Genomic DNA, 22,741 nt, shown 5'->3' with positions numbered 1-22,741 from the left:
AGCTATTATATACAGAATGAATAAACAACAAGGTCCTCCTGTACAGCACAGGGAACTATATTAGGCATCCTATGATAAACCATAATGCAGAAGAATATAAAAAAGGACGTACATATAGAACTGAATCACTTTGTTGTACAGCACTAATTAACAACATTGTAAATCAACTATACGTCAATTTAAAAAAAAAAACAACGGTGAGACTAGCCAGGGAAGTTTTAAAAAGGAAGCACTTACAGACTTTGTCATATCACATATCTCACTTCACCCCCACCCCGCCTCACTGCAAACCACAGCAGCCAAGAAGATGTGCAACTGGCACAAGAATCAGTACCTGCATGAATGGAGATGAACGGTCCAGCAGGAGAACCACCACCACCACCACCACTACCACGACCCCCAGCAACAAAACCCTTGACTTGATAAAGAATGTAGAATATGACCTTACGAATGAGTGGGGGGAATGGAAGGATTATTCAGTTAGTGGTGCTGGTACAACTGTTTAACTCGAAAAATAATTGTATATCACAATTATTAAAAAAAAAAGAGTGAGCAGTATTTAAAGCTTAGTAACACTGTTATTTACTGCAGTTTTAGCTTTATGTACTAATCTAACCCTATTGTTAGAACAGACAAGAATCCACCACAGTTAAGAGAACTAGATTTCCTGACAACAAACCAGGTCATGGGTTTCAATGTTGCACGGTAGCCAAGAAGGCCCTGTGACCTGAAAGCCACGCCCCGACAGCAAACCAGGACACACGTGCACCTTGCCTAAAGAAAAAATGTTTTTCTGTCCTACGTTTTAACATTTGTGTGGAGGATAAATCCAAGTACAGAAAAACTGCTTTTAGCTAGAACCCAATTAACTGGACTTCATGTTACTATTTTTAGTAGAAAGAAGCTAGCAAATCGCAAGGAAACAAGTCTTCCCCAAGAGTAAAATTTTTTTAAAGAAGCACTAAGAAGATGGCCTGGAATCAACAGAAAACCAGCAAGGCCTCTACAGTTAGAGGAGGACATGAAAGTTCCCTGTGAACTGCACAAGTCCAGGGAGGTGGGCTGTTACCCAATCCTGGCACAACTGCAAACAGAATCCATTTTCAAAATGATGGGCCTGAGGCATTACCATCTTCTGATAGTAAGAGATTTACTGCTCCACTTGTTAACAGAGAAAAACTAATACACTTTTCAAAGATTTTTCAAAAGTAGTTTCTAGAAACTCTCTATAGAAGAAAATACTTATTAATCAAAACCTTCTTCCCCACGAATTCTAAGGTTTCCCACACACTAGTAACAACTGTTCACATTCTGAAATCCTTATGTAATAGGTAGTAAAGGGGGGAAGATGCCTCACGTAACACACAAATACTGTTTTACTGAGCAATTAAAATCTTATAAAATGTTAATATTAAGCACCTACAATACTTTAAGGAATACAAAGGAGACAGACAGGCCTTAGCTCCGTAAGGCCGTCAAACAATCCAGCAGGCCTGGGATGGGTCGAGAATCTGCATTTCTGACAGGTCCCAGGTGGTGCTGAAACTGCTGGTTCCTGCCGGCACTTTGAGAACCACTGTATTACAGAGCAATTCTAGAAAGCATTAATGACTCCAGGAAGGCTTTCTGGAGCCAGTGCATCTAGGTTGTGCCTAAAGCACGTGTGGACTCCGGTGAGGGTAGTGTGGCCCATCACCCTGACCACAGGCTGCATGACTCCATTATCGGTAATGCCAGGGCAGGTACGCAGGGTTCACCACGGTCCCTGGATGATGAATGATGAGCTGATGGGCACTCACTCAGACCGGGTCACGTCCGCTCCAAAAAGCGCTCCATGGAAAATCATTTCTAAAATTCAAATTAAATTCTGTCTTGAAAATACTGTGATGACTTGGGTATTACCAAGTTCAAGCTGGAAATCACTATTTTTTTTTATCCTTTTGCTTCATGGAGATCACTATGTTTAACGCATCCTGCAACTGCATCTGCTTAGAAACAAAAGTACATTTCTTACCATCTACAGAACCAAACTCCCTTTCATGTGCGCGAGTGAGAATCTCTTTGTACAGTGTTTCTGCTTGCTTGAATTTTCCTTGCTTCAGATAGCAGGATGCCTTAAAATAAAACAAAGTACTTACTATTCTTCATACGTAAGTGAAGCATACGTTCTTATTTATAGGTTAAACTATGAGACAGAGTTCAGATTTCAGGAGGAAAGTCATCTGGCTCTATCTACAGAGTTGCACCTCTGTCAACGTCTGTCAGCGTACCAGGTTGTTTTTCGTTTTGGCCACGTTGGGGTCATCGGGCCCCAGCTTCGTCTGGTAGATCTCGAGGGCTCTCTGGTAGTAATACTCCACTTCCTCGTACTTGCCCTGGTTCTGGCACAGTAAGGCCAGGTTATTTAACTGCTTGGCAACATCAGGGTGATCCTTTCCCAAAACCTGGGAATAAAAAATAGTGTATTAGAAACACTTATTATTTGTTTCACACGGTACCATCCGATCCATTCTCTACCCTATCATGAGAAGGCGCTTTCTAAACATAAATACGACTGTGCCTTGCTTCCAGGCTTATGATGTTTAAATGGCTCCCCATGCAATAATAAAAATAACTTAACCAGAATTTGTTGAACTCCTTATTCTTGGGGGGAGGGGACGACTATGCTGATTTCCTTCACGTGCTTTAGTGTCTTTAATTCTTATAATAATCCTACATGGTAGGTAATACTATGCACAGTTTGAAGATGAGGAAACTGGGTTTTATAAAGGCTGTTTAATATGACCACCCAGTCTTTGAAGTGCCTGAACTTACACCTGGCCCTTCTGAGTCTAACTACATTACACTTATTCCTGCACAGAACAGCCTTCAAAGGAAACTTCCAATTCTTCAATTCACATCCTACGTATCCCTTCACATTCAGACCCAGATTCTCTGAGCATCCCAAACCACTTCCCTCGCATTTCAAACTTCACCTCAGGGCTCTTCGAACTTGAACTTACTGTCCCAGACGCCCAACACTCTTCTCCCAGCACTGCCCTGCTCCCCACCCCCCACTAAACAACTCATCTTTCAGGTCTCTTTACAGGTCCCCTCAGAGAGGACCTCCTTATATCCAATTTAAGGGAGCCCTCAGCCCATCCCCACCCAGTTTACTCACAAGCAAATCACCTGTTTTTTTTTCTTTCTTTGTAAGTATCACTACCCAAAACTATCTTATTTATCTATTTAGTCCTTTATCGCCTGACTCTCACCCGTTAAGATGTAAGCCTCAGTGTGCAAATGCCTTGTCTCAATGTCTGGATGTAATGTCCTCTCAGCACCTAGGACGGTGCTGGCACACAGATGGACAACTAAACACTACACTGCTTCCTCAGGACCTGAGCCAGCCATCCAGTCTCTCACCTTGTGCCTTTACCTACACAGTCCCCAATGAGGCAGGCTGCCTCTCCATCCCCTCTGCATTCCTTACCTCTCCCTGCCTGGGAAGCTCTGACCTCAGTTCTTGAGACTCAGCTCCAACACTGGCCGTTTGTGGGAGGCCATGCCCAGTGCAGTCCCAGCCCTGTACCTGGAGAAGCCCCTGCTCTATGTGCTCCCTGAGCCCTAGGCTAGAAGCCAAGGCACATGCATTCCCAAGGTCTGCCTACTGCACTGTGTTCCCAGGGAAAGGACTGTGTCTAATTTGAAATCACCAACTCTAACCAAGCAGGGAGCCTCCAAGTCCTCAATAAATGTTGGCTACATGACTGAATGAAAGAGCAAATATATATGAATGAATCTGATCATCATCTATAGTTCATAATCCTCAACTTGATACGTTTGTGGTTCTCCCTGATTTTAACCCCAGCCCACTCAAAATCTCAGTGAATAAATAAAAAATAAAATAAAAACGATTTTATTTTGTAAATATTATGCAGATGGCAACATGGACAAAACTTTACCTGCATAATGTGGTAATTAGCCCCTTTTCATCTTCCCTTTCCCAAGTCCTTGCCATATGACTCAAAATTAAATGAGATTGCTCAGTATCAATGGTAAATAATGACACAAAAAGTCAAATTAAAGTATCATGGCATTGGACTCCCCTGGTGGCACAGTGGTTGGGAATCCGCCTGCCAATGCAGGGGACACGGGTTCAATCCCTGCTCCGGGAAGATCTCACACGTCACAGAGCAACTAAGTCCGTGCGCCACAACTACTGAGGCTGCGCTCTACAGCCCGTGAGCCACAGCTACTGAGCCCACATGCTGCAACTACTGAAGCCTGCGCGCCAACAGCCTGTGCTCCACGACAAGAGAAGCCACCGCAACGAGAAGCCTGCACACCCTGCTCGCCGCAACTAGAGAAAGCCCACACGCAGCAACAAGACCTAATGCAGCCAAAAACAAACAAATAAACAAACCTATATGTCATAAAATAACCTTCAAAAAAAATCATGGCGTGGACCTGCCAAGTCTCTAACATTTGAATACACGGTCATACAGAGCACTGCTGACATTAACAAGTTACATTTAAAAACACCTAATTACTATCAACTGTATTAGCTGATAAGACCTATCCATGACATTGACTTAATCTATAGCTCTGAGTTGTTCTTTAGTTCTCAAAAACAATTATTCATTTTCTTCAGTTTCATAAGCGTATTTGTTGACCTCATTTTTAAAATTTTAATGTTTTTCTTCTTGACAGGCACGGGCCCAACTGTCAATGAAATGCCCCCGTGCCTTCCACCTACAGGCCTGAGAAATTCCTTCTTCAGTTGAATCATTTCCAGGCCTCAGGCTGGGAGGGCATGCAGACTCAAGGCTCCACTCCTCCTAAACTCCCATGTGTATGGGCCCATCTGGCTGCGTTTGGGGCTGCCCACCTGACTGAAGAGCTTATTTTCAGTAAATGGTCAGTAATGATATATCACAGTGGTCCTATCTCAAAGCTTAAAAGTGAGTTATTAAAAAAAAAAAGTGAGTTATTTAAAAGCATAAAACACAGCATCTCAAGGAGAACCGTCTCAGTCGCACCTTTTCTCTGATCTCCAGAGCTCGTTTACACAGCGGCTCAGCTTCTTTGTACTTTCCTCTTTTGCCGTAAAGCACTGCGAGGTTATTCAGAGTTGCTGCCACCTACCAACACAGGGAACCGCGAAGAACAGTAAACGACAGCAGTGGAGGGGACGGGAGACATCACACACTCATCACGCCCAGTATGTGCAGGGAAGAGCTCTCAGCCGGATGAAGGAACATGACCCCACTTAGAGGCGAAAGAGCAATCTCACCGTCTACAGACAGATGCATAAAGTAACACTGCAGAATATTAACAAATCAACATCAACAGGATCTTGATTTTTTTTTTAATTTCACTGAAAGCCACAAAGCCAACCAAAATAGATCTATATGCAAATCTGACCAGATTTTAATAGATACAAAATCTTTATGAAAAAATTTACAGAAGTACATGCAATTTGATTTAGGATCAAAAAACACCGTACGTGATCCATTTGAGGTGGGGCGATAAACAACTTAAGTGCACACTGACACCTGCTAAATGGGAGTCTCCAGCACTGAAGCTCACCACTTGTACTAAGTGAGGGAAGTCCTACCTGTGCCGTCCAGTGAAAAGGCAGCTCTTAAATCTTCCCTGTTGAGTTTAATATTAAAATGAGATGGGTATAAAAATACATTAGGGAAAATAATATATAAAAAGAATGAAAGAACCAGTATACAAACCGCAGGATGATCTTTGCCCAAAGTTTTTTCACGGATGGCCAAGGCATCATTCAGTAGATTAGCTGCATCTTTGTATTTATTCTGGTCTCTAAATTGAAAAACATACAGTTAAGTGTTATAGACACAGCTTACTACATCTCTTTAAAATGTAATTTTGGAACTAAAGAAATAAAAGTTAAGCTTCAGTTATTAAAAAATAGACGTTAGCTATTAAAACTATTAAAAACACTCCTAATGTAGGAGAAAAAGACGCCATCAATAAAGGTACTGGCGAGGTGAGCTGGGAGTCGGGCCTGATTAGCTTTGAACCTGGCCCTCCCGTCTAGATCACTGGGACAATACTACCCCCATAACCCCGCACACAGTGAGCGAGGCCGTCCAGAATGGTGAGGCAGACGGAACGGATTCCGGTGTCTGCACCCAGCTCTGCCAGCTACCGGCTGCGTGGCTCTGGCACGTCACGTGGGCTCCACAGTCAGAGTCGGCCCACCTAAAAAGGAAGGACGTGACTCACAGAGCTGCTCTAAGAAGCTAATGATTTGCCACGTGCCACGGAAAAGCCTGTGAAACAGAAGCCCAGGATGCACCCCACAGTGTCTGCTGGAGCAGGGCGGGGCGAAGGGTCCTGCTGACAGTGGGGAGACAGAAGCACCTCCAGCCCCAGCCCCCTTGGTTTAAGTGCTACCTGATGATGGGGCTGCAACCAGTTATTTACTTTGTGAGACTGAGTACACATACTTCCCAACTGAGAAAGAACGGCTGCCCAGCAAGGCTTTGCCTTGCAGAAGCCAGACTGTCCTGCAGAACACTGGAAGGGTTAATAAGGCTTCCAGATCCTCCGAAGCACACTAATTCTGGCCAAGTATATAAGTTTTGGACTTCCCTGGTGGTGCAGTGGTTAAGAATCTGCCTGCCAATGCTGGGCACACAGGTTCAAGCCCTGGTCCGGGAAGATCCCACATGCCAAGGAGCAACTAAGCCCCTGGGCCACAACTACTGAGCCCACGTGCCTAGAGCCCGTGCTCCGCAACAAGAGAAGCCACTGCAATGAGAAGCCCGCACACCACAACGAAGAGTAGCCCCTGCTCACCTCAACTAGAGAAAGCCCGCGTGCAGCAAGGAAGACCCAACACAGCCAAAAAATAAATGAATAAATAAATAAATATTTTTAAAAAAAGGTAACAGAACATTCACAGAAGGACACAAATGACTAAAAACACATAATCACAGAATACAAATTAATACACAATGCTGCACTTCTCCATTAATAAAGAGTAAGAAAAAAATAAATAAATAAAGAGTAAGAGACAAGCAGCCCATCCCCAGGCTGGTGATGGAGGAGGAGGAGTGTGAACTGGCACCACCTTCCTGAAAGCAGCTGGGCAACATGTACCAAGAAGTGTATCATGTTTTGTTTTGTTTTTAATTTATTTATTTTATTTATTTATTTTTGGCTGTGTTGGGTCTTCATTGCTGCACGCAGGCTTTCTCTAGTTGCGGCAGGCGGGGGCTACTCTTCGTTGCGGCGCACGGGCTTCTCCTTGCAGTGGCTTCTCTTGCTGCAGAGCACGGGCTCTAGGTGCACAGGCTTCAGTAGTTGTGGCACATGGGCTCAGTAGTTGTGGCATGTGGGCTCAATAGTTGCGGCTCACAGACTCTAGAGCACAGGCTCAGCAGTTGTGGCACACGGGCTTAGTTGCTCTGCTGCATGTGGGATCTTCTCAGACCAGGGATCGGACCCGTGTCCCCTGCATTGGCAGGCGGATTGTCAACCACTGCGCCACCAGGGAAGCCCGCGTATCATGTTTATACTCTAACCCACTTTAGAAATTGACACTAAAACAATACAAAATCCTGAGCAAAACTTGAGCAAAATGGGCTTCCCTGGTGGCGCAGTGGTTGAGAGTCCGCCTGCCGATGCAGGGGACACGGGTTCGTGACCCAGTCTGGGAGGATCCCGCATGCCGCGGAGCGGCTGGGCCCGTGAGCCATGGCCGCTGAGCCTGTGCGTCCGGAGCCTGTGCTCCGCAACGGGAGAGGCCACAACAGTGAGAGGCCCGCGTACCGCAAAAAAAAAAAAAAAAAAAAAAAAAAACTTGAGCAAAAGATGTTCATCAGTAAATTAATGCCCCCCCGCAAAAAGCTTAAAATTAAATGTCCCTTAATAGAAAAATGTTGAAATAGAGTTATGGTACAGCTCTAGGACACAATATTGAATATGAATATATACGTAGCTGCTAACTTTTTTCAAATGTTCTGCTGACATGAGTAAACTCTCACACTATAGTGTGAAGGAAAAACACAAGACTGAGGAGAGGCCACCGAATTCCCAGCACCCAGCACAATGACATCTGTGTGACCACGCACCCTAAGTACAACAAATTCCAGTGGCATTCTACACACATTTTGTATTTAACTCATTTACAATAAAAATATCTAACATCAGCCAGAAACTCTCATGCTCTTCGTAGGCACGTAAATTTTTTAAAGACCTTTCTGGAATGAAATTTAGCATAATCTACCAAGATTTTAAATGCAAATACCTGTGACTAGGGAATTCTTACAATAATGCGTAACAGTAAAAACCTGCAAACCTAAATGTCCATCAGCAGGAAACCTGTCAAAAAATGTCAGGACTACCTGTAAAACAGAGTGCTGTGCAGCATGGAAAAGGCTATGCTGCTTTGGAAGCCGAGCCGCAGCAGTGGCGCGGCAGTGCTCAGTTTCCTTCCTGTGCTCTTGAAGGTGATCACCCCCCTCTCCGGACAGTTTACTCCTCTTCTCTTCATGGAGCCCTCCCTCTCCTTTCCCCCTCCCTGCTCAGGTTCCCAGCTCCATCCCCGCCAGCCCCAAGCTGCTGCCGGCTGGCTGCCCTGCCTCCAGGCTCCAGCCCCCTCAGGTCCTGTGCGCTCCCCACAGCCTCTCTTCTAAGCCCGGCACCTGCAGAGCGCCCAGCCCTTCCAGCCCCATCCCTTACTACTGCCAAACAGGACGCAGGAGCCTGCCCCCCACACACCCTTCAAGGCCGCAGCGCTCGCACCCCTCCATTAGGCCTTCCCTAATCCTCTCAGCTGGAAGGCATCTTTCTGTTCCATGAACACTTCTGGGTTACTTTCTTTCTTTATTGGCCATACCAAGCGGCTTATGGGATCACAGTTCCCCAACCACGGATTGAACCCTGGCCCCAGCAGTGAAAGCGCAGAGTCCTAACTCCTGGACCGCCAGGGAATTCCCGCTTCTGTGTTATTTTATTAACAACAGTCTCCCTGCTTCTATAATTACATATGAACATAGCCAGCCTATTCTCTATAAACAAGCTTCTCAGTTCCTTTAGAAACAGGTTTAGATGATGCTATTTGACTATTTCACAGTGCCAGGTAACACCATGTCTCACATCCCCTGCAACCCTTCAGAGGCTCAGAAAAGCTAAGGGCTCTGGACAACATCCTCTGTCTAGGGGCCACTTAGCAGAGATACAAACTGAACTCTCCTGACTTCAAATTCCACGTTCTGGTTTCTCCCTGAGAACAGGTATTATGTTTTCATCTTTAGGGTCTCACAGGAACCAGCCCAAAGTCTTACATACGTCTGGATCAAAACTGTTGGCTAAACTGAAACAACCAAACCAATGAAGAAAAATGGAGCAGTTCACTGAAACCCACCACACTGGAGTGGCCACAGCAAACCAGTCCTGCATGTGAGTAACACCCCGACCTGCTCGACTTCAGGTCAATTCGGCTAAAAGACAGAAGCAGACAAAGGGCTCCCACGTACCACTGCCCAGTCAGTGCCTAAGCAAACTATTTAATTCCATTCAGGAAGTTCACCAAAGGCTTCTGAGTTAGCAAACATGTTCAAGTGACTCAAGGTGGAGACAAGAAGACAACCTGGTCCTCAACTTCAAGGAGCCAGGATCCCGGGAGAAGAGATGACAAAATTCAAATCACCCGGAGGCCAAGTACAGGGCAAGTGCTGCAAGAGAGGCAGGGACAGGGTTATGGGGCACAACTTGGGAAGGGGCACGTGGAGCCCTGCATTCAGAAAGGAGAGAGCTGACAAGGCCTCAGAAAGGCAGGGGATACGGGCAGGCAGGGTGGGCAGAAGGAGCCTGGTATACCAAGTATTGTGGGGAAAAAAATCAAAAGAGCTTAGCTTGACCAGAGCAAAGGGTGCTGTGGGCTAGTCCCGGAAGGCTGCCTGGGAGCCCCAGGCAGCGTCCGTTCTTCAGGGTCACACTCTTGCCAGACAGCTTGCTAAATGTTTGAACTTAACCCCTGGCTGTCTAAAGACAAATGGATGATAAGGCTGGAAAAGTAGCTCATAACAGTTTACAGAAATGTATTTTTAGGGCAAGCTCATTAAAAATGTTGTCTCTAGGTAAAATAAAGAGAATAAAATGAGGACTACTAGCCTGTACACCAAGGCCAAGATGTTCAGCATGGTGGCCACATCCGGGTGGTCATGGCCAGAGGTCTTCTCCAGGTCCTCCAGGGCCTGCTTGCAGAGGGGCACGGCGACCTCGTAGCGCCCCTGCGAGGCGTACTGGATGACCAGGTTGTGCAGGGTGCGCAGCCGCGCGGGGATCTCGTAGCCACCCTGCTGGGCGGCCGCCGCGGCGCTGCTCTGCTGCTGCTGCACTGCACAGAGAAGGGCTCACTTCAGGCGACAGGGAAAGTCACCCGATGACACCAGCTGATTAGCACTCCCCGCTCTGGCTCTGGTCCAGCTCAGCACGTGGTCCCCACTGTACCAAACCTGTCCAGCGTTCCCCGCGCAGGAGAGGCAACGCCAGCAACTTGTTGGGGGTGCCGCACGCGCCCCAACAGTGTGGTGAGACTGCTCTTGGCCCCAGGAAGACTCCTTTGCCCTTCCACTCTGTGAGAACCCACAGGTCGCGTGGGAACTGCTGGTGCGTGCCCGTTCACGAGGGCTGGCTCGGCACGTTACTCGATCCCAGCGAGCAAATGACTCGCAATTCTCTGGGGAACCACGAGGCAGCCCAAGTGTGCAAGGGCTCCTGTGAGGCAGGCTGCAGGCACGCCACCGCCTGCTAATGACAGCAATACACCCCACGAGGACCCGCCACCTCCGTCTGCATGCTGCCATTTAACCACCACTCCCAACTTACTTCCTTGACCGGGGTCATCATCGTCATTTGGGAAGAGGTCATCCAGAGGTTCTTTGGTGGAATCGGTGTCTTTGTCCTCCTATAAGACCAACCAGGACAATATCAGTCCTACAAGTACTAGAAATCCTGCACTGGAAATCTTTGGTACTAATTTCATTTAAACTAAAAATAGAAAAGATGGTTTATTTTTCAGATCAAATATAGGACTAGCCACAATTTGGTCTATCCATCAGTTTAGTAAAGAGTAATAAAAAGCCTGCTAGACTGAACTCAAAGTACTTGTCCGGGCAGGAGTGGCAGAACAGATCACGATGGCATCTCTGTGCCTTAGTCGTCACCCGTGTCCTACAGAAGTTCAAAGAGCAGGGAAGCCCTTGAAATAAATTTTATTTGGAAACCAAATGATTAAAATGGCAAATCTATGAACACTGCAGAACTGGCAGGCTGGACACTCCCCTCCCCACCCAGTATCTCCACCACAGGACCCCTAAGAGCAGTGTGACAGCCTATGACTCGTGTCCCCCACAGATGAGCCCTCGGGTAAAAAGAGCGACCACACGATGGAGAGAAAAGACAGCAGCTTGACCAGGTGAGAACTCAGCACCGCCCTGGCGCAGACGGACACCATCTGCCTCTGGAAGGGACCTGAGAGGCACACGTCACTTTTATAACATTCCCATCTGGGACACACAATCCAAACACACTCATGAGGAAACACCAGACAAACCCAACCTGACGAACAATCTATGAAGCAACTGGCCTGTATTCTTCAAGAATACCAATGTCATGAAAGACAAAGACAGGCTTTCTTCTTTCTGTGAAAGGACCTGTTCCAGATGAAAGATAACTAAAGGGACGTGACCACTATGTCCAACGTGTGGTCCTGAACTGGATCCTGGAATGAGTGAAAAACGTCATCGAGGACTCTGCTGAGATAATCAGCAAAAATGGAAACTGGGCTGCAGAGGAGAGAGGAAGCACTGCGCCTGTGTTCAGTCTCCTGAATCTGACCCCGGCCCAGGGCCCCACAGGAGAACTCCTCATGCTAAGGAAATGCACCAGCAGCGGTAGGAGGAACGGGGCAGAAAAATTATCATGCAAACCCCCTAAAAGGGGAGGCAGGGTTAGCTCATTGTATCTCTTCTCCAAGCTAGACATGTTTTCCAAATAAAAAGTTTTAAATGTCTCTGATTCTATGAGACCAGCTTTCCCCTGCTCAATGTTATCCAGTTTTCCAGGTGAATCAACTTCTCTATTCTTATTCCCACAGCAACCTACAGGAGTTATGTCTTTTAAATCAGAACATTCAGTTGCTCCTGACCTAGAGATGCAAGGGAGAAATACAGTATGCCTCATAAAACAGGGTGCTATGGACTAATTGTGCCCAAAATCATGTTGAAGCCCTAACCCCCAGTGTGATGGTATTTAGAGGAAATTAGGTTAGATAAAATCACGAGGGTGAGGCCCTCAGGATGGGATTAGTGCCCTAATAATAAGAAGAGACATCAGAGAGCTAGCTCTCCCTCCCCCACACCCACACCCTGCCATGTGCAAACATAGTAAGAGGACAGCTGTCTGCAAGCTGGGAAAAGGGTCCTCACCAGAAACCAGCCATGCTGGCACCCTGATATCTGACCTCCAGCCTCCAGAAAGTAAATGATCTGCTGTTTAAGCCACCTAGTCTATGGTATTTGGTTATGGTAGCCCAAGCTAAGACACAGGGCAAGTGTAGGTCTGCTGGTACAATACACAAAACCGTTCCTACAATCTTAGGATGAGGGCTCAGACTGGAGACACAAATGTGGAACTCAATGGTATACAGATTATGCAGTGAACATGCCTAGAACTATGCAGGCATTAAAAAAACGTTAGCTCAAAATACCATGTGAAATCCTGGACTGGATTCTAGAGCAGAAAAGGGACACTAATGGAAGGACTGGTGAAATGCAAAGAAAGGCTGTAATTTCATTAATAGTAATGTAGCAACATTAATTTCTTACTTTTAACAAACGTACTGCTAGGGACTGAATGTTTGTCCTCCCCACCCCCAAATCCCTATGTTGAAGCCCTAATGGTCAGTGTGATGATATCTGGAGGTGGGGCCTCTGGGAGGTAGCGTGGATTAGATGCGGTCATGAGGATGGGGCCACCATGACGACATTAGTTGCACAAAGAGGAAGAGACCCTAGTCCTCTCTCTCTCTCTTTGCATAAATGCACCAAGGAGGCCACATGAAGACACACCAGGAAGAAGGCCCTCACCTAGACCTAGCTGTCACCCTCATCTCAGACTTGCAGCTTCCAGAACCAGGAGAAATTAAGTGTCTATTGTTTAAGCCATGCAGCCTACGGTATTCTGGAGACAGACAGTGCCCCAAGTTAACTCAGACACGTTATACAGCAATACAAGATGTTAACACTAGGGGAACCTGGGTGAAGGGCATGTGGGAGTTCTCTTTACAGTATCACGTCAAGAGACCTAGGGTCTCTTGCTCTTTGTGTAACTAATGTCGTCATGGTGGTCCCATCCTCATGACCGCATCTAATCCACACTACCTCCCAGAGGCCCCACCTCCGACTTTTCTGTGAATCTAAAATTATTCCAAAATAAAGGAGGTTACTTTAAAAAAAAAGTTAACTGAATCAGAAATAAACAGAAAACGAAAACCAGTAATCAAGATTGGGATGAACATCCAGAGAGAGCCAACAGAAGATCCTTGGGGAACCCTAACATTCAGGAACCGCAGGAGGCCAAGAAGGAGGCGTGAGCGAGGGCGCAGGAGAACCAATGGTGTCCTGGGAGCAGGGCAGAGGCTTGCAAAGAGAAAGTGAAGATCCACCACAAACTACAGAGGTAGTCCCGAGTCTGGATTCAGGCGACTGGATCAGGGCACTGTTAAAGGAAAAGCATTCCAGCAGCGGGATGGGCATGGAAGCCAGACCGCAAAGGGTGAGGATGCTCAGGAGATCTCAAGCTGCAACAGACCTCGTTGAAGGCAATGGCACCTCTCTGCATATATTTTATATTTACCAAGTATTTTTACATTTTCTGACCATCGTTCCAAAAAACACATACGAAAAAACTACTCCAGAGAGAACTTATATGACTTGCCCAGGGACTCAGTCCCAAGACCCTTAATCCTTGGTCTTGTTTAAACACAGTCGCTGGAGGGGACAGGAAAACACTGCCGGCTTGACTGAAACAATCTACCGACAATGACATGGTAATTGTCAATACGGCATTCCTGCAGAACCACTTACTGATGGAGAAATGTCATCATCGTATTTTTTTAGCTGATTCATGAACTCCAGATGCTTCTTTTCTTCCTCCAGTTGAGCCACAGACTGCTCACTCTTCTGCAATTTCTGCTGCGTGTTGGCCAATTCATCCCGCAGCCACTGATTCTCCTGGCACAGACGACGAACCTGCGCACGCAGCTTCTGCTTCTCCGACTCGACGGCGTTCAGGTGATTTGACAGAGCCATCATAACCTAGACAGGCAGAAACGCTGACAGCGCTGCAGTACTCAGCCCAACAAACGCCACCTCCCGTCTCCGCAAGTGTCCTGGGGTGTAGCTCCAGCTGACACCTGCAGACACGTGCTCCAAACTACATACAAGTACAATTTGCCATTTACTTCTATTTCCACCCTTTCTTTAGTCACAGGCTACATTCAGGGCATGATCAAGAATATCACATGCTCAAAACACCTATGAGAAATGCACTTTTCTTCTGTTTAGAAAGCATCTCGAATGGACTAGCAATGGACAGGCAGCTACTGAACTGATAAGGCTGCGTTTTTTTACTTTTTATCTAGATGGCACCAACAGAATTTCTCAGAGACCCTTTGCCACGGGTGAGAGCACATGCACACACCTGCACACGTGTTCAGAGCACAGGTCACTCTGTGAGGAGCTGGTGGTGGAGCTGGGGCGGGGCACACAGACAAGACTTCTTCGCCACTGCAGGGGAAGGGACGAAGGCTCTGTGGTGTGGCCAGCACCAAGAGGCAGGACGCCCTGACGCACTCATAAGCGGAGGTCCCTACTGGGCTCTGCCTGGGGTGCACTGATGGGTCTCAGGGACGGGCCTGCCTGGGAGGATAAGGGCTGAAAGAGTTGGGGAGGAAAGCCGGCTTTGGTCTGTTCTCTCTGCAGACCGTGCACCTGCCCCTCCCTCTTTATTATCCTCCTAGGTCTAAAACCTGAAACTCTAGAAGGTGGGGGCTCTTTCCTCCTTCTTCTTTTAACCCCAATATCTGCCAAACTAAAAAAGGAGGTTCACCCCTATATCGCTTTTCAACACAACTTGCAAGATAAGAGACTCACACTAACCAAAGTCCTACAATTAGAATCTGTAACATGCTTAGAATGAAGAATTCTAAAATCAGGGTATGGCCGTCACACTTTGGTACAGAATGATTTCCTCTGTGAAAGCAGGAACCAGTAACGCAGCAGCCCCACTTCTGCCTCATTCATTCGCTGTACAAGACGAAAGCTAAGAAAGAAAAAGCCAGGGCTTCCCTGGTGGCGCAGTGGTTGGGAGTCCGCCTGACAATGCAGGGGACACGGGTTCGTGCCCCAGTCCGGGAAGATCCCACATGCCGCGGAGCGGCTGGGCCCGTGAGCCATGGCCGCTGAGCCTGCGCGTCCGGAGCCTGTGCCCCGCAACGGGAGAGGCCGCAACAGTGAGAGGCCCGCGCACCGCAAAAAAAAAAAAAAAAAAAGCCAATTTTTAGTGTATTTGATTCTACCTAAAATATGTTGGCAAAGCTGAAAGTTATGGCGGGGGGGCGGGGGGCGGGGGGCACACCTAAATGTTTCCAATTTTTTCATCTCTATGTCTAGCAAGATAGAAACAAAGGTTTAGTCAAGTGCATAAGACAATCTTGTCTTGGGGTACTGCAGAGACTATGAGCTGTTGGCCAACATTCACCCTTCTTCCTCAGGCTTAAGAACCTGGAACTCTAAGGGGCAAGACAACATTCCCCAGTGTGCCTCACGACTAGGTGTGCCCACAGAACCCAGTTCTGGCCAATGAGGTGTAAGCAGAGTGCCAGGCACACTTCAAGGAGTTAACACCCTTCCTGCCCCCTCGCAGACCTGGGGTGGGGTCACGTGGCTGCAGCTGGGACTCTGCCTTAGCCCACGAGATAGGCTGACTGGGGTGTAGTGCAGCAGGTGGCAGGGGCCTGGGTACCCCTGACAACCATGCTATAGTTGTTATAGTATGGTTTCAGCTATAATAGTAGCTATAACTATATAGTATGGTTACAGCTACTGTAGTAGCTATAGTACCCACCTGGGACAGCGCACCTCAGTATGTGCTTTTTTACATATGACTGACATTTAAGCCACTGCTTTTGTTTTTTGTTGTATGCAGCCAAATCAAATCCTAACTGACAGAGAGTTACCTCTATTTTCGCTCTACTTTTTAAAATTTAGCCATGCCCAAATCATCCTTTGTGTAACATACATAACCCACATATACGCTGATTTCCATTCTTCTGTAAGCATCCGCCAACCCTCACGTGTCCAACAACGCCTCCACTTTTCCAGACTGTCAGCGTCATGCTCGTATCTGAGACTCTTATACCTGTGCCTCACCCAGGCCAAGCTCCAACATTTCCAGTGACTTTCGGATCATGTTTGACTTCTCTTCCACCAGATTACTCTCGTCATCTTTCTTCAAGCACTTCAGTGTCTCCAGTAAACTCTGTAAAATGGAATTGTGCTCATTCTTCAGAGCCTCCAGGCCCTGAATTACTTGCTTTGTCTTAGAAATAATTTCATCCTGTGTCAGCTTCTCCAACTTGTCTTCCTTTATGTACACCATTGTGGACATGTTGTCATACATTCTAGGATGGAAAAAGAAAAAAAAGATAGACATCTCATTAGAGGCTTAATTTATGTTACAGCTTTAACGAGATACATGTGTGAAGACTTTTGAATTAACATTTTTATAGGTGAATAACAAATATGTGTATTGTGATTTATTACCTGGAAATACTACATTCTGTACTGTTTCTGTTTTTCCTTTGCAGACCAAATTAATTACTTTTCTGGCTTATGTGTGAATTTTCTTTTTTACGGAAAGAATGACAGTAACTGAAATTAATGCCAAAGATGAAAAGCAGCAAAACATCCAAATGGCATTTCTAAAACACACAGCAGGGCTTCCTCGTGGCACAGTGGTTACGAATCCGCCTGCTAATTCAGGGGACATGGGTTCGAGCCCTGGTCCGGGAAGATCCCACATGCCGCCGAACAACTTAGCCCATGTGCCACAGCTACTGAAGCCCGCAGGCCTAGAGCCCGTGCTCCGCAACAAGAGAAGCCACCACAATGAGAAGCCCGCGCACCACAGCAAAGAGTAGACCCCACTCTCCACAAACAGAGAAAAGCCCGCATGCAGCAACAAAGACCCAATGCAGCCAAAAATGAAATAAATAAAATAAAATTTTAAAATAAATAAAACACATAGCCTCCATGAACAAAATCTTCTCTAAATGTTTGCAAGTTTTTTTTTTCCTTAATGAAATGCAGAAGGGATAGTAAATTCTCGGTCACATATTTACCAGACAAAGCCTTGAGAAGGGGTCACAGCTGGAAAAGGAGAAACCAGCAAAGGAGCATGGGAACAATCAGAGCAGCAGGAGAACCACACCTGACTGAAGCCTGGTGACACAAGAGTGACACAGCAGGATGACCAGTGCTGTAAAGAATCCAGGAGCGGGCTTCCCTGGTGGCGCAGTGGTTAAGAATCCGCCTGCCAATACAGGGGACACAGGTTTGAGCCCTGGTCCGGGAAGATCCCACATGCCGCAGAACAACTACTGAGCCCGCGTGCCACAACTTCTGAAGCCCTCGCACCTAGAGCCCATGTTCCACAACAAGAGAAGCCACCTCAATGAGAAGCCCCCGCACCACAATGAAGAGTAGCCCCCGCTCGCTGCAACTAGAGAAAGCCCGCACGCAGCAACAAAGACCCAAGGCAGCCATAGATTAATTAATTTTTAAAAACATATTAAAAAAAAAAAAAAGACTCCAGGAGAGTGAGGGCTGAGCATGCCTACTGGGTCAGACTAGCCAAGAGGCCACCAGCACGAAATCATATGGTGTCTGGGACTGGTTTTAAACTACTACAGTGAGAAGGTAAAGGAAAGGGGAAAGGGGCACATAAAACAACATCGGCAAAATGGTGATGATGGCTAATACAAAGCAATAGTTCTTTTTACTACCCTCTCTAGTTTCATGTCTGTTTTTAAATCCCATAATTTTTTTTTTTTAAGGCCACAAACAGTGATCATTAGGAAAGCCTGTTCAGGAGAGTGATAGGGACGGAAATCATATTAAATCACCTGAGAGTGATTTCCTTCAGAGCACTTACGACCACCCAAAATCTTTGTTTTCACATATTATCTTATATTCCCTTAAATATCAGTTCTATTTAAAAGGCAAGACTTTACCTTATACCCACAGTGAATGCACACTATGTAGGACAGTTCCTGGCCCTCACAGACCATCTGGTGAATGGATGGACTGATAGATGCTGGGGGAAGGAAAGCAGTGGTTGGTTTGTTTTTTTGGGGGTGGGGGCCATGCTGCGTGGCTTGTGGGATCTTAGTTCCCCGACCAGTGGTTGAACCTGGGCCACGGCAGTGAAAGCGCCGAATCCTAACCACTAGACCACCAGGGAACTCTGGGGAAGTAGCACCAGGATTTGGAGTGAAGGCTGCAAGCAGCTGATAACAGGGTCACATCTGTCCTTGTACCCCCAGTTTCATACTGGAAAACTGATTTTTTTGCATAACACAAAGACTAAACTTTGGAAATTTAGAAGCTGTCTGTAGGACTATTCAGAAATCCACCTCCGTAACACAAAGAGCCCAGAAAACAACAAAAGAACAGAGGCGACTCCTCTACCTGACCGTGCAGTATTATTAGATTTGTTACATACTTATTTATCTCATAGCTCTCCGACTGCGCTGCAAACTCCAGGAGAGCAGGGACCTCATTTGTCTTGCTCAGCACTATATTCCCAGCCTGTCACACAGTAAACACTAAATATATGTTTGCTGAATGAATGAAGGAAACATTTTAGAACCAGCTTCCAATGAACAGGACTCAATACCACTAGGTTAAGGTGTGGATCTGAGCACTGCCTACGCTTCACTTCCCAGAACTGGTGTCCCTAGAGAAAGAAAAAAAACCCAATATGAAGAACTCCTTCTCCACTTTTGGCAGCAACACATTTATGTATTATTTCCTATCGATGCAACGTTTATTCTCTTCTTCCCCAACCTAGACCATAAAAGTGTTTCACTACAACATACTCTGAGCGAGGCCCTGGCTTACACAGGGTGACAAGGGCCTCACCCTCAGGGACATGCAGGTAAGAAGACAAGTAAATGAACACATCCACCCAGAGCTAAAGACGCTTTACAGGTGACAGGACTCACGGTGGGAGCATGGGGGGTGAGGGGGCAGCGGCACTCCCACTGGAGAGGGGAGGCCAGCTACTCGAAAGAAACGACCCGCGACCGCCACCCCCAGGAGAGCTGTTCTTAGCAAATGGCACATCTTCTCTAGACGAAGCACGGGGCACTGCCGGCAACGGGCAAGGCAGGGATGTGCACGCTCCTGCTGCCTGTGAGCAGCTGCACGGGGCTGCAGGTCGCTGTGAGCCAGGCACGCTCACCGTGATAAGACGAGAGACGCACAGGAGTGAGGCCACAGCACACCTGCGTTCTGAAGGCAAGAGCCGGGGTGAGGCAGCCACGGCAGCAGTCAGGAGAGGGAGGAGGGCATCAGTGACCGCGCCACGGAGCCATCCATCAAGACCCACGGCACTTACTTCCCAGCCCTCTGCTGGCCCAAGGTTCGACGCCTCTGCTCAGAAAGCCAAACACCTCGCCAGCAACTTCTCAGTCTTTCCCAGCAGTGTTAAACCCAAAGGGACGCAGAGGAGAGTCTGTAGACCTAGTAATAAATGGCAACGACTTCACTGCTCAAATCACCTCCGGAAAACCAAGGCTCTTGGGGCATGAATGGGCAGTAAGTCATAGCTCTGCAGGTTAAATTCTGTGCAGCTATAAGATGGTCAGTGTCACGCCTCTACAGGTTACAGCAGTGGCTGAAAAGGGAAGAGAGGGCACTTTTGTTGGCATAAAAGAGAAAGGGGGACGGTGTTTATACAAAAGTATGAAAACCACAAAAGGCAGGACTTAGGTAGGTAAAAAAGAAAACAAAATGAGACAGACTTACCACTTTAATTGAGGGAATGCCTCAATTAAGTAAATACATTTAGAGAAACCCAATTTTAATTCCTTAAGGAATATGTAACAAAACTGGCCCCAGGGCACTGTGTGCTCACAGACTCTTGTAATGGCTTTAACCATACACAAGAGTGATGAATACAAATGTTATCTGGATGCATGCGTGTACACACACACACACACACACACACCAAAAAAAGAGTCGCCTAAGGCAGTTTTCTTTTAAACTTACTCTTAAAAGAAAATGAGAATCCAAATGCTTTTGGGGGGCACTCAGCTCTCCTGAGAAATGAGATGACAGGTGCTGTGGACAGGGCGGAGCCTGGCTCTGCCACCAGCCATCACCGCAGCACGGGCGAAGTCCCCAAACCTCCTGGGGTCTCAGTGGTTAGCAGACCTCCCTCACCAGGCTTTTATGAACATGGGCGAGTGTAGATGGGGCACTAAGCACAGCGGCTGACAGACACACAGGAACCACTCAGTGATCAATGCAATCTCCCACCCGGGAGACAAGGAATCAGGAACTTCCTTAATAAATGACTGCTCGAGGTCTGCAGACACACTTCCTATAACTCACTACTCTGTAAGATAGTCAGTTCCTTGTTAGATTGTTCCAGTATTTAGTTAGAAAGTTATTCCTTTTGCTGAGTTGATATCTCCCTCCTTGTAACTTCTACCCACTGAGCCAACTTCTTCCCTCTAAAATAAACACAAAATACATTTACTATCACACCCACAAGATAACGTTTCAAATATTGTGTAACAGGCATAGGACTCTCCAAATCTTCCATCTCCCCGGCTCACACCTCACATACTCCTCTGGCACGCCTCAATCGTGACAGTTTCTTCATCTCCCATCCAAGTCACCATCACATGGATTCAACTGTGCACGCTGCTTCTTCAGAGGGAAGCACACAATGGCACATATATTTATACTGCTCCATAGCTCTCTTATTTCTAAGCTAAGCCATTATAACCAAAGGTGGGTTATATAAAACACAGCACTAAGACAACTGGCTATTTGGGGGGCGGGGGGGAGATGCATTCCTACCCTCACTATACACTAAAATAAAGTCCGTATTGCATAAAGAATTAAAGGTTAAAAGACCCACGAGAAACTAGAATAGAATTTAGGCATACAGGTGAAGGTACAGAGCATTCCATGAATGAACTGGCAGAGAACTGAAAGAAAGGACTAGTAAGAGTTTATGTAAAACAAGAGGCCTTCCCTGGTGGCACAGTGGTTGGGAATCCGCCTGCCAGTGCAGGGGACACGGGTTCAAGCCCTGGTCCAGGAAGATCCCATATGCTGTGGAGCAACAAAGCCCATGCGCCACAACTACTGAGCCTGTGCTCTAGAGCCCGCGAGCCACAACTACTGAGCCTGTATGCCACAACTACTGAAGCCCACGCGTCCAGAGCCTGTGCTCCGCAACGAGAAGCCACCGCAACTAGAGAAAGCCCGCGCGCAGCAACGAAGACCCAACGCAGCCAAAAATAAATTAATAAATATAAATAAATTTATTTTTTTTAAAGATGTTTAAAATAAGAAACTGCTAGGGAGTTCCCTGGTGACCTAGTAGTTAGGATTCTAGGCTTTCACTCTCGTGGCCTGGGTTCAATCCCTGGTCGGGGAACTGAGATCCCACAAGCCCCAGGACGCTACCAAAAAAAACCCTCCTACTAAAGTTTGATCTAGAAACTACCTTTCTGAGGAAACACTATTTTGCAGCCCATCACAGTAGAGAGCTGAGAGGGTTATAGCAGAGGTCACGCTGATTTCTAATGTCAGCCATCCCAGTCTGTCAGCCCTCAGCCTCCCTCCACCCCTGCTGCTGAGTGCGCCTCCAGGCGGCTCCGCTGACCAGCACAGCCCTGGCAGGCGCACAACAAACAGACACGCTAGTTATTCTGTTGCTCCGACTGTTCCCGCTCCGGCCACGGGAGCTCTTTCCGTTTCTTTTGTGCCCCACTGACATGCCCATCCTTTTATTTTTCGAGCACTTTCTGGCACTACAGGACATTCCAGGACCATCTTGTATTCTCCCTAGCCCAGCCCTAGAATCAGCCATTAGTCCAAAACTGGGCTCAGGGGTCTCCCTCCCAAAACCCATAAACCGGGCTTCCCTGGTGGCACAGTGGTTGAGAGTCTGCCTGCCAGTGCAGGGGACACAGGTTCGAGCCCTGGTCCGGGAAGATCCCACAGGCCGTGGAGCAATGAAGCCCGTGCACCACAACTACTAAGCTTGCACACCACAACTACTGAGCCCACGAACTGCAGCTACTGAAGCCCGCACGTTCTAGGGCCCGCGTGACCCAACTACTGAGCCCACGCGCCTAGAGCCTGTGCTCCGCAACAAGAGAAGCCACCGCAATGAGAAGCCTGCACACCACAACAAAGAGTAGCCCCCGCTCGCCACAGCTAGGGAAAGCCCGTGCATAGCAACGAAGACCCAACGCAGCCAACAATTTTAAAAAAAATTATAATAAGAAACGTGGGGAAAAAAAGTAGCAGATCTGTATGCAGAGTGAATAACAGCCAAGAAAGAAATGTGAGTTATTCTGACAGTTCTTGAGTGCGAAATGAAGTTCCTATAAACACAGCAGAGA

The 22,741-nt window shown here is 47.1% G+C and overlaps 1 protein-coding gene across 23 annotated transcripts in view; it reads right to left on the bottom strand.

Annotated features, from left to right (window-relative positions):
* Positions 1–22,741, bottom strand: part of KLC1 (kinesin light chain 1) — a 55,929-nt gene that overhangs the window by 25,810 nt on the left and 7,378 nt on the right. For all 23 annotated transcript variants that reach the window (XR_014015249.1, XM_081226936.1, XM_081226934.1 and 20 more), the window contains exons 2-9: positions 16,450–16,711; positions 14,115–14,345; positions 10,855–10,933; positions 10,138–10,363; positions 5,727–5,814; positions 5,022–5,123; positions 2,271–2,444; positions 2,015–2,114 (exon numbers count right to left, since the gene is read on the bottom strand). Coding sequence is in view for 22 of the 23 variants with exons in the window: in XM_081226936.1 (XP_081083062.1) it covers positions 2,015–2,114; positions 2,271–2,444; positions 5,022–5,123; positions 5,727–5,814; positions 10,138–10,363; positions 10,855–10,933; positions 14,115–14,345; positions 16,450–16,710 (1,261 nt within the window). In the remaining variant the exon portion in view is untranslated. The remainder of the gene's footprint in view (positions 1–2,014; positions 2,115–2,270; positions 2,445–5,021; positions 5,124–5,726; positions 5,815–10,137; positions 10,364–10,854; positions 10,934–14,114; positions 14,346–16,449; positions 16,712–22,741) is intronic.

This window comes from Mesoplodon bidens (genome assembly GCF_964165515.1).
Source record: "Mesoplodon bidens genome assembly, chromosome: 3".
Taxonomy (NCBI): Eukaryota; Metazoa; Chordata; class Mammalia; order Artiodactyla; family Ziphiidae; genus Mesoplodon; species Mesoplodon bidens.
This window is presented reverse-complemented; position numbering and strand designations above follow the sequence as displayed.